This window comes from Clupea harengus, chromosome 25, assembly GCF_900700415.2.
Source record: "Clupea harengus chromosome 25, Ch_v2.0.2, whole genome shotgun sequence".
NCBI classification, from domain to species: domain Eukaryota; kingdom Metazoa; phylum Chordata; class Actinopteri; order Clupeiformes; family Clupeidae; genus Clupea; species Clupea harengus.
Genome location: NC_045176.1, coordinates 11,650,186 through 11,668,790, shown reverse-complemented (window position 1 = coordinate 11,668,790; position 18,605 = coordinate 11,650,186). Strand labels below are relative to the sequence as shown.

General features: G+C 41.8%; 1 protein-coding gene across 1 annotated transcript; it reads right to left on the bottom strand.

Annotated features, from left to right (window-relative positions):
* Positions 1-9,312: 9,312 nt before the first annotated feature.
* LOC105898366 (desmoglein-2-like) lies at positions 9,313-16,907 on the bottom strand. The gene is made up of 15 exons (XM_031562806.1): positions 16,576-16,907; positions 15,758-15,883; positions 15,027-15,176; positions 14,791-14,932; positions 14,505-14,662; positions 14,142-14,276; positions 13,681-13,866; positions 12,854-13,125; positions 12,472-12,614; positions 12,069-12,287; positions 11,401-11,634; positions 10,914-11,005; positions 10,566-10,601; positions 10,167-10,427; positions 9,313-9,441 (listed from the first exon to the last, which is right to left on the bottom strand). The coding sequence occupies exons 1-15, from the start codon at positions 16,624-16,626 to the stop codon at positions 9,313-9,315; spliced, it is 2,334 nt and encodes a 777-aa protein (XP_031418666.1). The 5' UTR covers positions 16,627-16,907.
* Positions 16,908-18,605: the final 1,698 nt, after the last annotated feature.

Here is an 18,605-nt window from a genome sequence, read left to right as displayed (position 1 = left end):
ACACTGCAGTAATCAGTTGTTTACAGAAAATGTCTTTAAGAACATTCTAGGATTGCATTGTTCCACTAAATTGACTTTTCTCACATCTCCTGATGCTCTCTCTATCTCTCCCCCCTGCCTCTGTTTATCTCCCTGTGCTTTTCCACACAAGGGTTACACTTAGGGCAGGACATTAAATGAAAGGTACTAAGTGTTGTATGGCATTGCAAGATGGTTTCTATGTCATATCTAGTTTCACTTGAATGGTCTCAGTTTGAATGGTAAAGTGATCCCAGTCCTGCAGAAATATGGGAATTCTGATCCCTATAGGCTGCAGGTAATGCCTATTTATAAATAACTTAGAGTCCTCCATGTATGAATCCTCCTTGTGTGATCCCTATCAGCGCAAACACAAAATTCCATGTCATCATCTGGCCCTATGTCTGGTATTTTAGATTAGTTTGAATGTGTAACTGAATTAGTAACTTGTACCCACAAATAACTTGCTCTGCTCCACTGTTGCTCCTGCTGAAATTAGTATTACTAACAGTGTTACCACAACACATGACTAGGAATAGTCAAAAAGCAGAGATATAAGTCTTGAGGTTCTTGGCTAATCACCTGGGTTAGACACCCTGTAGCAGAACTGTTGTTCAATACATTGTATTATACAGTGGTGGATTGCCTTCCAGCCTCAGCACTGGACCAAATGGTTATACTGGTCACGCAGTCCCTGAACCAGCTAGGACTAACATGCTGGTAAGTACAGCAATCCGTGGCAGCACTGCATCCTCTGAGCTATTCTCCAGAACTAGTAACAGGTTGTGTCCGTGGCATACGCCTGAATCTAGAAAACGGCAGTGGCAATATTCTGAACGACACTATTCCTAAAAGAAACCAGTTAATAAGGGTGGTTTAGCAAGATGGGGTCCTTTAATAAACTATTATATTTCATTAAAGCACAGACAAAGGAACACGCAGAAACCTTCACCCACTCCCAGTTCCACCATTGGTCTGGAAAGGGACTCCTTACATTAGCAATTTCCATAGTTACATACATGGCAATCAGGAAATGATCTCATTGTGATTTGCACACAGATTTTATAAAGCCAGTGACATATGGTCAATAGATTTTTTCTTTAAGCATTAGATGTTTTCCAGGTCCATTAGCTGAGCAGCTATAAAAGCTGTGAAAGATCCATGGTTAGCCTACATGTTTCCTCTCATTCTATGTGAAACTCTATGTTGTGATGGGATATCATTTATACCATATATTAGAGACCAGTCTTGGATTTTAGTCAGTCAAGATCCAGGTTTTAATCTTATACAGTGGTGGCCACCAAGGGAGACAAAGCCTGAACGTCCACTCATAGCTTCACCTCAGACTCATCTGATTATCCCTTGAGGGACAGTCTGTTAAATACACTGATATCTAAGGGGTGTTACCGTCTATTCAAATGGGCCATGGGTGCAGGGCTCTTTGTCTCGACCTGGGGGGGGAAGGTGAGACCAATGTCGCACCTCACTCCCCTGGTCAAAATCAAGTATATTCACCCAGGAACTGTTTTCATGCTAGTTAAATCCAAATAAAAGTAACAATTATAACTAGGTATAAGATCATTGAATTATTGACTAAGGCATATTCTGATTAACTATACCGGTCCCTTCAGTTGCATCGAGAAGGACAGCTCCCATCCCAACCACAGACTGTTTGCCCTCCTCCCCTCAGGGAGGCGCTACAGGGCCCTCTGTTCCCAGACCAGCAGGCTCAGGAACAGCTTCTTCCCTGCGGCTGTCACCCTGTTGAACTCTGCACCACGGTGATAGCCCCCCCTGGCTACCCCCCTCACACTCCTTCCTACAGTGACTGTATTCCCCCCTCCACCCTGGCCTGACTGCCACACACCTCCCTCCAGCTACTGAACATTTGCACTAAATTGTTCATTTGTCTATATCTATTTATTTAAAATTGTTGTCCATATCCATATTCATCGTACTTATATCTTATCATGTCTCCTACCTCATTTATAACTTTATAACTTCTACTGCCACCTTCACCTGTACTTCACCTGCACTTTACATATATCTATATCACATCTGCACTAATCACCATTATTGCTGCTCATGTTCTTACTGCTCATACCACTTATATCTTATGTCATACTGTATATATCCTATTTATCTATATTTATTTTACCATTATGCACACACTCTGCACTCTTCTGCTTTGCACTTCTGGTTAGATGCTGCATTTCGTTGCCTCAGTACTTGTACTTGTGTGTGCAATGACAATAAAGTTGAATCTAATCCAATCTAATCTAATCAACACAAGTAAGCCAACGAGGGGGGTACAACTGTATATAGGAATATTCAGAATTTTACTTTCAAATATTCATGACAAAAGTTAATAAATGTTATCCTAAATAGGATATATCTTCTTCTCATTTGCACACATATGCACTCTCTTAAAAGTGTAACTGATAGGGCATATCCTGGATGAGGGATATATACAATAACTTTACTCCCCACTCTCACCACTTGATTGTAATTAAAGACATTACTCATCTTGTTTTGTAATTATAAAATAATACCTATCAAGTAGGTTGTTTTCAGGAAAAGGTTATCAACATTGATTGACAAGTATTGTGGTATACTAACCAGAGTTTTTGTCATATATCATTCTTGCTCAATGTCAATGTTTTATGAGCTATAATTTTCCATGCAAATGGATCCTTCAACACCAAAGGAGTTTTCCTTACATGTACACTGGTTTTTGTATGATGCATCCTTTCAGACAACTGATGTGTGGCAGTGGTTGTATTTGAGGTAAGTGAAACTTGTGAAGCCTCACCTCCCAAACAATGTAAAAAAGAATACAAAACAAGAATGTTTGAATTCGAAATCCATTTATTTCAGTGCATTTAGGCATACAATACATATACTGCTGCATAAAGCCGTGTTTTAAAAAAATCTGAAAATGTGGCAAAAAAACAAAATTCAATCGCCATTGCATTTCTGGACCCTAGCCAACTGTGTCAAAAAGCAGGGCCAAACACTCAGGAAAAGGAACTAAAAAAACATTAAAAAAAATGATTCTGTGGTTCAAGTGATTATTTCCTTTGCTTATTACATTACACAAATACACAAAAATGCATATCACTAATAAGATGTGGGAGCCCATATAAAGAACAGTAGCACCATCTAGAAGTAATAATAAGCAGTGTATAATAAGCAGAGAAAACCTAAGCCAAACACACTTGTTATTCCCCGTTTATGTACCGTCTATCCAAGTTTTTTTTTTAAATACTTGTTTAAAAAACAAGCCTTCCCCCCAAAATATGAAAACATTACATTATTATTATAAATGACACTTAATTCATGATATCCAATATAGGGGGCATACAAATAAACAAAATACAGTGTTGGGTACAGTTTAATAAAGTTTTGTATTAAATAATGATAGATCATTTAAAACAGTGTTTCTCAAACTTTTTCAGACCAAGGTCCACTTAGCCTATTAAAAAAACCTTGCGGACCATCTAACTAAATAGTATATCCCCGGAACAACTCCTACCCAGACCTGGCACCAGACAATTGTTAGCGGCACGTGATTTTCGCGGATGGGCACTCCTTTTTTATCGGTAGGCTAGTTATAGATATGACAATGCGCTAGGCAAAGCATCTGGAACCCTGCTCCATGCGTGACTTGGTTAAGTTGCAAACTATAGTTCACAGCTTCATACTCCCATCACACACTCAGACACGCCAATGTATCACTAAACACCAATAAACACAACGATGCGCATACCGACCATGCGACCGCAGTAATTCACTACCAACCGTAGGCTAGCCGACTGGCATTAATATAGCCATCCTAGTAGTCAACTTTTCATAATTATAAGTTGTCATTGTCCAACGTCACACAACACAGAATAAAGTTATCATCTTGCTGTCTCCGCAGCGGGAGAAAAGAAATGCTGTTTGAAAGCAGCTCCGCGGCGGGAGTGACCCTTCTTCTTGTCTGTGTCAGAGGCATTCTCATTTAATTTTCTTTTCATTGTCCCTGTCTTAAGCCACCGATCCATGACCTTCTTAACTTGTTAGTTCAGATACGCCCCCTAGCGGTCGCGCGGCCGCGACCGGGCTGATAACATCTTAATTACGTGCATGTAGCCACAAAAATAAAAAACATTTTACCATAAAAATACTTGTATCTGAAAAGCACTAATACTGCCAGAAGCACACGTAATATCAAATGCCTGTGTTCAGCAGGTCATTAGAAAACGACCAAAAGAAAAACGTGGTGTGCCCCCTGCTGTGCCCCACCCCCTGACGCCTCCTCAAACTAATCGTCCATTTAAACATGCTATCTTTGCCAAAATGTCTTGTTTTCTGCCATGAAAAAATCGTTATCTATCCAAACAACTAAATGATGACACTGAATAGTTTAACTGAGGATATTATTGTGGTTTATTTATGTACTCACATCACAGCACAAAACATGCCTCCATTTCCCATATCATATGATCTCAATCTTCTCGAGCTCCTCATGGCCATGACAAATATATTTTTTTTTAAAACATACCTGAATAATCAAAGCCATATATCTCTTCTACGAAACTGTGTAGTTTTTATTGGCCACAGTACATTTTATTCCTTGTTCTACGTTCATTTTCATGTCTAGTGCCCACAAACCAACCACTTCCTGTAACAGACGACCGCATTCAAAATGCCTGTTTCTCCAATCCAGTTACTATAAACTGATTGACACCTATTCTATCCAATAGTACTCATTCTCATGTTTACAATGGTATGCCCATTGCCTGTCTTTGAATAATATTACGATGTGATTGGTCCACGCGTAACCGAAGGTTCTCTGGTGCGCTTTCCATGCGCCAGAGCAGTCATTCCCAGCACAGGCTTTGCGCATTCAACACAAGACGTGGAGTTCGCCTATGGACACAATTGGAACAGCTGGATTGTGTCCTAGACATGACATGTAAGTATCTATATCTGCATTTATGTTTTCAGACACGCATAATACTATTAGTATGCACTTTGGTATGTTCTCACAATATTGGCTTGCCTATGTATTTGTCTGGCATATTAGCAAGCCTGCTAGCAAGTTCGCTAACGTTAGCTACATGCTATTTTTGCTGTGTTGTGTGCTCGTAATGTAAACTATGTAAATACATGTCTGTATGTATGGTTTCACACACGCTTAATACTATTGGTATGCATTTTTGTACGTTTCCAAATGATTGGCTTGCCTATGTATTTGTCTGGCATATTAGCAAGCCTGCTAGCAAGTTCGCTAACGTTAGCTACATGCTATTTTTGCTGTGTTGTGTCCTACTGATGTAAACTATACATGTATCTGCATGTATTCGTTCACACACGCATAATACTATTAGCATACATTTTGGTATGTATGGCATGTTATATTTCTCCTGTTGTGTACTCTCTATGTCTGCATCTTTCTTGTTTTTAGTTGCATATTGTGTTTGGTTATTTTACAATGTCTTTATTTTTTTTGCTGGATTGCTGAGTTGTTTGTGTAACATTTGCCAATTGATTTATTTTTTCCAGAGAGATGTCCCTGCAGGAGATGCATCTGTCCGCTCCCCACTCATTTCATCTCATCTGAACAGATCTCATCTCATCAGAACAGAACTCATCTCATCTTATCCCTCCACACCCACACCCCACTACACCACCACACCCCACTACACCACCTCCACACTACACCACCTCCACACACCACCTCCACACTACACCACCTCCACACACCACCACCACACACCACTACACCACCTCCACACGCCTCCACACACCACTACACCACTACACCACCTCCACACACCACTACACCACCTCCACACACCACTACACCACCTCCACACACCACTACACCACCTCCACACACCACCACACACCTCCACACGCCTCCACACCCCACTACACCACCTCCACACCCCACTACAACACCTCCACACGCCTCCACACCCCACTACACCACCTCCACACACCACTACACCACCTCCACACCCCACTACACCACCTCCACACGCCTCCACACACCACTACACACCTCCACACCCCACTACACCCCCTCCACACCCCACTACACACCTCCACACACCACTACACCACCTCCACACCCCACTACAACACCTCCACACGCCTCCACACACCACTACACCACCTCCACACGCCTCCACACACCACTACACCACCTCCACACACCACTACACCACCTCCACACCCCACTACACCACCTCCACACCCCACTACACCACCTCCACACACCACTACACACCTCCACACACCACTACACCACCTCCACACACCACTACACACCTCCACACACCACTACACCCACCTCCACACACCACTACACCACCTCCACACCCCTCCACACGCCTCCACACACCACTACACCACCTCCACACCCCACTACAACACCTCCACACGCCTCCACACCCCACTACACCACCTCCACACACCACTACACACCTCCACACACCACTACACACCTCCACACACCACTACACCACCTCCACACCCCACTACAACACCTCCACACGCCTCCACACACCACTACACCACCTCCACACCCCACTACACCACCTCCACACACCACTACACCACCTCCACACCCCACTACACACCTCCACACACCACTACAACACCTCCACACACCACTACACACCTCCACACACCACTACACCACCTCCACACACCACTACACCACCTCCACACGCCTCCACACACCACTACACCACCTCCACAACGCCTCCACACACCACTACACCACCTCCACACCCCACTACAACACCTCCACACGCCTCCACACCCCACTACACCACCTCCACACACCACTACACACCTCCACACACCACTACACCCCACTACACACCTCCACACACCACTACACCACCTCCACACCCCACTACAACACCTCCACACGCCTCCACACACCACTACACCACCTCCACACGCCTCCACACACCACTACACCACCTCCACACACCACTACACCACCTCCACACACCTTCACACACCACTACACACCTCCACACACCACTACACCACCTCCACACACCACCACACACCTCCACACACCTCCACACCCCCCTACACCACCTCCACACCCCACCACACACCTCCACACACCACTACACCACCTCCACACCCCACCACACACCACCACAAAACATACATGATGTACTTTTGAGTACAAAACCACAAAACATACATGATGTACTTTTATATGGATCTGGATAGGTTTTTGGGTATATTTTGGAGAGGCTATAGACCATCATATGTGTTGTCACAATAAATTACAATATATTACACTGAAATTAATTCAGAATGGTTTGCTGTAGTACAGAAGGCAAGAAAAAAGTATGAATTCTTGATGTACAGGACACTTGGAGACGTCTAAAAGGTATCATATGGAAACTGATGTGTAACACTTGTAAACTTTTGTCTATCTGCTTCAAATTTTTTACACACACTGTCAAGATGTTGTTGCATCAGGAAATGTAAATGTTAGTTTCCCTATGACATTCAAAACCCAGTTCTACACTGAAACATAAAAAAAAACACTAGGCGTTTTATGTTTTTTTTCTGACAAAAATGTTGGTTTTGCTGCACTGAAATGTAAACTAAAATGACATAATAAAACACTTTAACTGATTGCATTTGATGGGCCAAGTGTCTTCTTTAATTTAAGCCATGAATGGTTATTATGCAATGTTTAGAACCATAGATATTCAAGTTTTAAATGGGACAGTGCAATATAGGCGGAAATTGTCAAAAATACCCTTCTGAATTAACAGGTTAATAGATTAGACTACTCTTTAATAGATTAGTCTTCTACTGACTGTGTTCTCTTCGTTCTGAGTTGTATGTTAGAAATGTCGCAATCATTTACTTGTGGCCGTCGCGGACCACTACGGGGCACTTGCGGACCACCAGTGGTCCGCGGACCACACTTTGAGAACGACTGATTTAAAATGTGTCATCATCTTAAAATATATACAAATCCTCTACCGAAGCCAAAATAAAACTAAAGACTTCTTTTTGTTGGCGACCCTTTTCCGCTAATGGAATAAACACTAAATCCTAGTAACACTATATCTTCATTTTACATTCATGGTTTTGTACCAGTGTTTGGTAAATACTTTGACTTTCCCTTTTCATCAGAAGAAGGCCGTAGTAGTAGGCACTGGTCTCCCTAGTTGCTTGGGAGTGCTTGTCAAAATGTCTCTCAACAAGAGTGGAGAACACATCAACAAACCTTTATCTCGCCGTGCCCTCCACCCAGGAACACAGGCAACATCAACAAAAGCAACAAGTGTTACCACCAGAAATGTACCTTTTGGTTCTGTTCCTACCCACAGTACCTAATGCATTAAACGGAAAAAGTGTGTTTAAGTCTTAGCATTTTATGCTATACTACTGGATTGCATATTTCTCTCAGTGAACGACACCCTCTCCTGAACAAACACTTTGTTTGTTTCGAGAGGAACATTCAAAGACGCACTTTGGCCTCTCACTTCTACACTCTGACTCATATGGCTTTGGGATGGGACAACCTGAATGAAACCTCCACTGCCTTCATGCTGTAGCCTTCCACTTCCAGCAGTTAGTGCTGTCTCTGACAGTGAGATATTACCAGAGGTCACACCATAGCCCATTTGGTTCACAGAACTGCTGCCCATTCCTTGTTGCATCTCAACCACTTGCCTTCTACCTAACGTGCCAATAATCTGGTGAGGGTCACCAGCAGCAGAGGCCCTCCCTTCCACCAGAACCAAGCTCTGGCCTCCCTGGAGGTTCTCCAGCCCAACGACACCCTGCCTTATCCCCTGTAGCTGGATAGAGCCACCTGTAGTGGCTTGTCTCTCTACCATGACCAGGTTTTCACCCACATTGGCTGTAGGGCCTACAAGCAGGGTGGGATGGGGATGTGGGTCCACTACATACATAGGTGGGGCAGCAGCATAGTAGAGAGTTGGCTGCTGGATAAGTAGTGTCTGGGTTGGGACCACTATATTCTCTTGAAGATGCATGTTGGTGGCTGCATGGCAGGTTGTAGAGGAAACGCTTTCCTGGACCATGGTGGAGGAAGTGGCCAAGCTTTTGGCATCGGCTTTGGCTGCGCTGATGCTCTGTGAGATCTCCCCACTGGAACAAACGTTTGTCACATGTGACGCAGAAGGCTGAGGAGCTGGGACCATCACCCTACTAGATTCAAATTCAAAAGCCGCACCACCACAGATGCCAGCCAGAGTCTTAAATTTAGGCCCCAGGTCATTGAGGAACTCAAGGTCGTGGTCTTCCTCGAGGGAGACTGCAGCAGCCCACAGAGCCCACCGGAGACTCCTGGCCCTCATACTCATAGATGAGCAGGTTTTCTTTTGCAGATTCAAGCCCCTCCACGCAGCTGGCTTTCTAAAGTCAAGGAGAAAATTGAGAGTTACTGACATGCAATTGGGAAAAAACTATAGGGATGTGTTTCCCGTACAATGACGGAAGTTAGCATTAAACTAACATGGTACGATGTGTCGTTAAACTAACTAACACCTAAAGTACAGTTTTCGGAAACCAAAATAGTAAGTTTGAACCTTGTTAGTTAGTAGTTCAAACTTACTTGGTAAATGACGCAGTGTAGCACATGGACTGGCACACCTGCGTATTTTAATGAGGGGCAAATACTACTACTTACATTTTTCCTATGAATAATGTTCCCCAAATTCCTCGGTCATCTAGAATATTAATTTCAACATACAGGCTTATCTTGTAAAATGAATGTCTATATTCAGTTTACTTTTATAGGCTTCTATTGTGGTATTTCCAAATAAACGCAGCAGGCTGCACCTTGGAGGCAATGAATTCACATCTAGGCTGAATGAATTCTTTAATCTGAATCATTTTCATTCTAAACCTCTGTTACTAGTTCTATGTAAAGCATACACCGTATTCCTTCCTTACAACACGAGGTTGAGAGCTGTTGTTTGCACTACACAACTTAACAACAGTGTTTGCAAACTTTCAGTTAAACTATGTTTTTGTGAACACCTGTGGCGCTTAATGATGGTTCAGACTATGTAAGTTGCTAACGTTCAGTTATGAAAGTGATACAATAACAACAAATAAATAAATAAACAAACACTCACATTTGAATAATAGTTTCTAAGGAACTCCTCATACAGAGCAATGCCTTCAAATGCACCCCTCTGGACTGATGATCCCCCAAATCCTTGGCCATGTTGCCCATACCATGTTCCATGATCCGTGTTTACTTGGTTAAACCAGTGGTAGTGTCCATTATTAATGTTACTTTGAGACAAATGTGAACCAGCAGCGCATGTGAGGTCCACCTTCACTTTCGTTACTAAGCCACCGTCCACTTCTGGAAAGATCACCATGGGCACGTCCTGTGAAGTCAAAATGGCATGTTTCAGTTGAGGAGATTCATTTCATTCGTTTCATTTAATCCTGCCTGGCTGCAGTATACTATGATTAAAAACACAGTAAAGCAGTAGCCTGGCTGTGAGACTGCGCACGGCTGATACCTTATCTTCCCCTTGGCCCTCGCAGTTATAATCGACCAAGTGCTGTTTGGCTTCCCAGGGCATGGGCTTAATGTTACTTTGAGACAAATGTGAACCAGCAGCGCATGTGAGGTCCACCTTCACTTTCGTTACTAAGCCACCGTCCACTTCTGGAAAGATCACCATGGGCACGTCCTGTGAAGTCAAAATGGCATGTTTCAGTTGAGGAGATTCATTTCATTCGTTTCATTTAATCCTGCCTGGCTGCAGTATACTATGATTAAAAACACAGTAAAGCAGTAGCCTGGCTGTGAGACTGCGCACGGCTGATACCTTATCTTCCCCTTGGCCCTCGCAGTTATAATCGACCAAGTGCTGTTTGGCTTCCCAGGGCATGGGCTTAAAACGGCCCACGTCTCCAGCACCACCACACAGGCAGAACAGCAGCAGGAGAGGCAGCACTGCAAGCACATGTGAAATGCACAGGATTAATCATCAAAAACTAGTATTCCTTGCATAGACATAACAATCCTTATCTACACTGTGTGCTGTTGACTGTGCTGTGTGCTGTGTGCTGTTGACAGTTGCATTCTGTGTTATGTTATGTGTAGTACTTATTGTGTTTCTATGTTTCATGTTTACTGTATGCACCTTCACATCAGAAAAAATTCCAAGTAGGTGTAAACCTACTTGGCAATAAATCCCATTCTGATTCTGATTCTGATTCTGATTCTGATTCTGATTCTGATTCTGTAGAGCTAGTCTAACCAGTTTTTTTAAATTATTTATTTACAAAGGAACTAGTGCCATGAAACACCTTTTCACTGAGCATTCATGATCCTGTGAGTTTACTCACAGAAAAGCAGTAGGAGTCCCAGGAGCATCAGGAGGATGCCTGCTGGTCCTAGTGTGGCGCTAGGAATCCTATCCAGCCATGGGAGGCACTTGTTGTCCTTGGTACAACTGCACACCTCCAGATTTAACACCTGGTCATCATCACAGGCTTTTCCCTGCTGGTCCTGGATCACCATAAAGACCTTGTACCTGCCTGGCCACAGACTCTCTTTTGGTCGTAAGATGGCTGTGTTGTCTGAAAGTAAAAAATGGTCAGAGGAGTAAAAATCACACGCACACACGCACACACACACACACACACACACACAAACACACACACACACACACACACACACACACACACACACACACACAAACACACACACACACACACACACACACACACACACACACACACACACACACACACACACACACACACACACACACACACACACACACACACACACACACACACACACACACACTTCACTTAACAATACAAAATATTCATTATGTTCCTCAGACTAGCAATACATGAAAGTATATTTCAGTGTCATTGTCAGAAATATGTCAATTTAAAAGGCCTTTCAAATAAGGCAGAGGAGAGTTTGTTTTCTTTCAAATATGTTTGAGAGTTCATTCCCAGGGTAATAAATGATCTGTCTGTGACTCTATGCAAATACTCACCATTCAGGCGCTCTACAGACCACTCTTCTTTTGTGTTAGACACAACTTTAAATTCAAATGGTGCCCCATTTGGATAGGCATCCCCATCCACGGCTGTGACATACACCACATTCTCCTGAAAGCACACAGTCTGGTTCGTGCTGGTAAGGGTCGGGCAATTGTCATTGAAGTCCTCAACTTGAATAGCGATCTTTCCTGTGGCTGTTTTTCTTGGAATATCTAAGATTAAATATTGAGGATTGTTAATAAATACCTTACTAATGAAAGTATCTGCCATCCACATACACTGTTAAATGGATGATCCTCATGTACATTGCAACATGCTCTTTCTACCAGTAATCCAACCCTAACACATATCAATGTAATTTTCAAGACATGGTTAAAGAAAAAAAAAAATCCTTACCTGTTGTGATACAAATTATTTTGGCATAGTAGGTCCCATTAACCAGGTGGAGGGATTCTCTGTCTGGGAGTTTATTCAGTCTGATTTCAGCAGTGTGTTGATCTATCGTTATCCAGTTATGCTTATCTTCTCCTTTGGCATATCTGAAAAAGAGGTAAAAGGAAAGCCATGAACACAACAGCAAATATGAAGATTAAATGCTAAGGACATAATTATTGATATAAGATTCAACAGCACTGCTGTAGAAAAACTAATGATTCACAAAGACAATAAAATAACATTTAATGCATATGGTATATTAAATCAAGTGTAGAGTAATGCACATTGTATGGAAGCATTGGAATAAAATGCACAAAACAGACGAAACAAAATGGGCTCTCACATGACATTGGTTGCAATCAGCAGCGTGTCACTATCAATGGCCGCGTAGGTAGTGATGACCTCTTTTAGGTTAATGGTGGTGTGATCCTCTGAGACACGCACCACTTTGACTAGAGGCTGGAAGCGAGGGCCCTCTGGCTCATTTTGGACATGAATCTTGATGGGGTAAGTCTTGGTCTTGGTGGTGGAGGTGATGATGGAGGAGTGGTACTTTGCTTTGTTGGAAACAGCCACCAGCAGGTTGAGCTCTTTCAGTTCCTCGTAGTTTAAGGCCTTCCAAGGACATCAGAAATGCTTAGATTAGTATATATATCCAATAACTCAAGGTCAGCTATGTGTTTTTTTCCCTGAAATGTGCTCCAAATATTTGCCTGACGTGGATTGCTGAAATATTCCCCTCTATCCCTCTCAGTTTCATGGTGAGCATTTCACTTTTACCCTTTGACCTTTAATCTTTGACCAATCAAAAACCCAGAGGAAGGGGAAAAAAGGGACTGAGCTTCTACAATGTCAGTCAAACACAAAAACACAGATGATTTGCTGGGGAGAGAAGGGAGCAGTAGAGGGGGAATCAAAACAGGAATTGTAGGACAGCATTATCTAATTTCCTTCCGTAAATGATGGTCCAGTGTCCCTTATGCTAGGGGGGATTAGAAAGGAAGCATTGAAGGACATTTCCATAGCATTTAAAGAATTCGACCAGCTCTTATCATGGCTGCCAATTTCACTCAGTTGGGAACATTCCTAAACAAAAAATCCTATCCGCCTGCAGCCTGTGTGGTTTGGTGTAAATGCCAGTGTGTACTGTAGTATGTCTTAATGCCACACCTTGTTCAGCACCAGAATGCCCTCGTTTGTCTCGCTGTCTGTGGTGATGCTAAAGTATCCTGCTTCATTTCCAGACACAATGGTGAAGAGAGCCAGCCAGTTATCAGTGTGGATTAAATCAGCGTCCAGTGCTTTGATCCTCAACACCATCACGTTGAATGTGTTCTCCATTACTTTGGCCTCGTACTGTGAATATAATAATACAGATCTCAGCAATTCACTTGCATTTAGAGAGGTATTTCATCTGTAAATATAGAAAATGCAAAACATCTCTGAGCCTTTATAGGACCATTTTCCTAAACAAATATTTTCTTTCACGTGATTTTGTCAAAAATGGCTCTGTTGCTGTCATGGACTGGTTATTTTATCTTCAACAAAACTCAACAAACTCATAATGATGAAGTGAAATATCTTAAAGCTACTGTTAAGTTACTGAAATGCGAAAAGGCTTCATTTCTCACATAGGTATTTTCCAGGGTCGGAATGTTGTCATTTACATCCAGAATCTTGACAACAAATTTTCCAGTTCCCGAGAGCCCTCCAGGACTTCCGTTCATATCAGTTCCTTTGATTGTTAGAGTGTAAGTGCCAAGGCTCTGCACACATTAGAAACCAGAGAAAACAGATATCAGAAAGACATACAACATGCCAGAGTCAATAACACTAATACAATTTGTGCTATGCAAGTTATGAAATGAAGGTGGAATCCTTGGATTGTGCATGTCCTTATTCTCATATATCATCATATCATATTCTTACTCATGTTTTTACTTTCCAGTGTGGTTGACAATTGCTCAACCATCACTCAACAGTCAGACACTCACCTCTCTGTCTAGAGTTTGCTGTTTGACATGGATCTCTCCTGTTTTCTGGTTGATGTAGAACATGCTACCGCCTCCAGCAACAATACTGTAGGCTATCTGTGAGTGAAGCGTCCCGGGCTCATCTCCATCTGTGGCGTTGACTTTCATCACATAGGTACCTGAAACACAACAAAGTAATCAATCACTGTGGCCGGTCACTTTAATAAATCATATTAATAATGATGCAAATTGATATTGTTATTAAACTGTGATACCATTTCTGATATCTAAAAGGTTCAACGCATACCTGTTGCACTTGCTTCACTGACTTCCCCAGTAATTTCGAAAGAGAACACAGGTGGACAATCATTTTGGTCTAGAACTACTATTTTCAGTTCAATGTCTTTCTCTGCACGGCTGCTGTTTGTGAACTTGGCCACTCCCTTCAACTGAGAAGAAACACAAAATCAAGCAGCTTGACTAACAACCTCAGCCTCGTGGCAAAAGTCCATTTCTCAGCCAGCGTGAAAAAAATAGACTCACGTCGTAAAAAGGTGTCTCCTCCCTGTCAAGAATGCCATGGATCCTGACAAAGCCAGTCTGTTCATTCACTGTGAAAAGGTTGAACGGCTCTTCAGATGCTCCTTTGCCTACGAGAAAGTATTGTACATTGACGTCTTCATCACTGCGTATCTGTTGGAAAAGACATGAAGGTCTGGTGATGCCTACTTGTCTAATTAGACAGTGACAATGCAAATAGTGCTTTCAAAAATAACCAAGGACAGGGAGAGGAACATTGGTGATCTACTGTACTCTCTGATCTGATCTACAATAAAGTACCAGCATAATGTGGTGTATCATGTCTTCACTGAATGTAAACAGTGAATACATGATACACCACATTTATGTACACTTTAAACCATTGTATGTCAGTTACAATCACTGACAGCTCAATTCATATAGCTATATACATAGACTAGTCTCCAGATTGTATAACATTGTATGGCTGCTAATGCATCCTGTTTAGCAAACTGACATGCATTTAGCGGTCAATAGAAAATGAAATGTGGCCACAAAAGAGAGTCTGATGAGTATATGCTACACATTCAATTAGGAGCATTAGAGCAGCTAATGTATATTTGAATAGACATGAAATAAACATGGCGAAATTAAGGGGAGCAGTCCCAATTCCTTGTATTCCGTGTGGTAACGTGTCAGTAGCCTGGGTTATATCGACTACCAAGAATGGAGTCTGATAATGAAAATATTCATACTTTTGATATGTATTCCCACTTAGTATAGTCATCATTTTCCATTAGTTTCCTGGGAGGAATGAGCCATGTTCTCTTCTGCCTGTTAAGTTTCTGTAGTCCTCTGCCATACCCCTGGACTTGTATAATCTATAAACGAGACACACAATCAAAATCAATATGAAAAAAATATATATATACAGTATATATATATATATATATATATATATATATATATATATATATTAGCAATGAACACAACACAACAGTAACCATGATGGTATATTACCTACCATTTTTGCTCAACTTTATCAATAAGAGTAGCCTTCACAATGGTATTATATTGTAGGTACACAATTGAACACTGACATAGTCATAATATAATAATAATTATCTTTATTTCTAGAGCACTTTTCCATCCATGGCTATATAAAAAACAATACAGAGTAAAAACATAGTGTCTGACGTTACTTTTTAATGTTGTGATGTAGGGATCCCGTAAAAAATATATCGCTGATATTTTCCATTTGAACCTCCCACTCTACGTTACAGAGTTAGTGAAATAGCCTCGATACCCTCGCTCAGAGAAACTTTCGTGAGAAACTGTACGTGTCTCAAAACAAACAAGTTACTCATTTCAGCGGATGAAGAGATATAAAGTCACTGTATAGAAACTTGAAAAAGTTACGCTTGAGAAGGTGTCGACATTTCACCACACGTCCCTGTGTTCAGCTCTTTGGGATTTCAAGCCTACGTGCAAGATTACACTTACAACATTCCGTTATTTGCTGTTCCTGAATTTATAGACACATTATTACAGTAACCAATTGTTCTTTACTTACCAGTATTAGAATCGGCACAATTATTTTGATAGCTGATGCTGCGTAAGCCATTTGACTCGTCGAAAAGTATCCTTTCAATGCGCGTTGCGATGTACTTCCAGTCGATTAAATACCCCAATTGCCACTGATCTAAGACAAAGTCGTAGGTGGAATACATTATTATTCAACACAGGCAGGGGCAGTACTGGGAGGCGCTTACTCAAGCCTACACCATAGTCTACACCCAAATCCGATTGGTAAATAGCCTTTAAAGAACACAGATAACGCAGAATACTGGTATGGTCTCAACTCCACTAGGCAAGACACAGTTTTTGTCCAGTCTAAAGGAGGACTGGGAGGGTCACTAGGAGGCTATGTGAAGAATGTGGGTTTTCTTGACCACAGGCCTTTAGGTTTGCACTGTTATGAATCTTAAAGTCCTGTCTGATTTTTATTAAACTGCTGCTGCAGACATTGGTATATCTCCAGATTTTTAATAAACCTTTCTGCTATTTTGGAGTTGTTCTTCACTGATGAGAGTTATGTTCCTCTATATCTCAGTCATAGGGTTTACAATATTGAATGTTCCTTGGGACCTACTATGCCAAAATCATTTGTATCACAACAGGTAGGGATTCTTTTTTTCTTTTACCATGTCTTGAAATTACTGTACATTGATATGTGTGAGGGTTGGATTGCTGGTAGAAAGAGCATGTTGCAATGTACATGAGGATCATTCATTTAACAGTGTATGTGGATGGCAGATCATTTCATTAGTAAGGTATTTATTAACAATCCTCAATATTTAATCTTAGATTTTCCAAGAAAAACAGCCACAGGAACCATCGCTATTCAAGTTGAGGACATCAATGACAGATCATTTATTACCCTGGGAATGAACTCTCAAACATATTTGAGAGAAAACAAACTCTCCTCTGCTTTATTTAAAAGGCCTTTTAAATTGACATATTTCTGACAATGACACTGAAATATACTTTCATGTATTGCTAGTCTAGAGGAACATAATGAATATTTTGTATTGTTAAGTGAAGTGTGTGTGTGTGTGTGTGTGTGTGTGTGTGTGTGTTTGTGTGTGTGTGTGTGTGTGTGTGTGTGTGTGTGTTTGTGTGTGTGTGTGTGTGTGTGTGTGTGTGTGTGCGTGTGCGTGTGTGTGTGCGTGTGATTTTTACTCCTCTGACCATTTTTTACTTTCTGACAACACAGCCATCTTACGACCAAAAGAGAGTCTGTGGCCAGGCAGGCACAAGGTCTTTATGGTGATCCAGGACCAGCAGGGAAAAGCCTGTGATAATGACCAGGTGTTAAATTTGGAGGTGTGCTGTTGTACCAAGGACAACAAGTGCCTCCCACGGCTCGATAGGATTCCTAGCGCCACCTTGGGACCAGACAGGGAAGTGCAGTTTACAAGTTTCACTGGCAGAGGGCAGCATGGAGGATAATGCAGGCTTATTGTTATCTACTTCACCTATAGAGTGCTCCAGTACTGTGATGGTCATTTAAGTCCTCAACCTGAATAGCGATGGTTCCTGGAGCTGTTTTATCTGGATAAACTAAGAGAAATCACCAGTAACCCATAACTATAGATTACTCTAAGTGAGTATTTATCTACATTTGATTGTAAGCTGTTGTTTTTGTAATTTCTCACAGGTAAACACGTTATTAAATGTAAGCCTTCAGATAGCACTGGCCCATTCAGAGGCTTAGACTGCACTCAAATAAAAGGAGGTGTATCAAAATAAAAAAGAAGTGTGTTGACACATCTTTGGTGATGATATCTATCTGACCTGAACCAATGCCAGGTAAAAACAAGGAGCACACAAACAGGTGCCAGTCAGGAATGAACCATCAAAGGTGGGGCAAGGGTTGTTCATCAAACTGATGCGCTGTCACGGCTTCCTGATAACTGGGTTGGAGGCCACGTGTGAAAAACCACAAAGTCATTTTAATTTTATTTATATTCGTATTATTATCAGTAGTAGTAGTAGTAGTAGTGGTAGTAGTAGTACTGTTGTTGTTACTATGATTGTAAA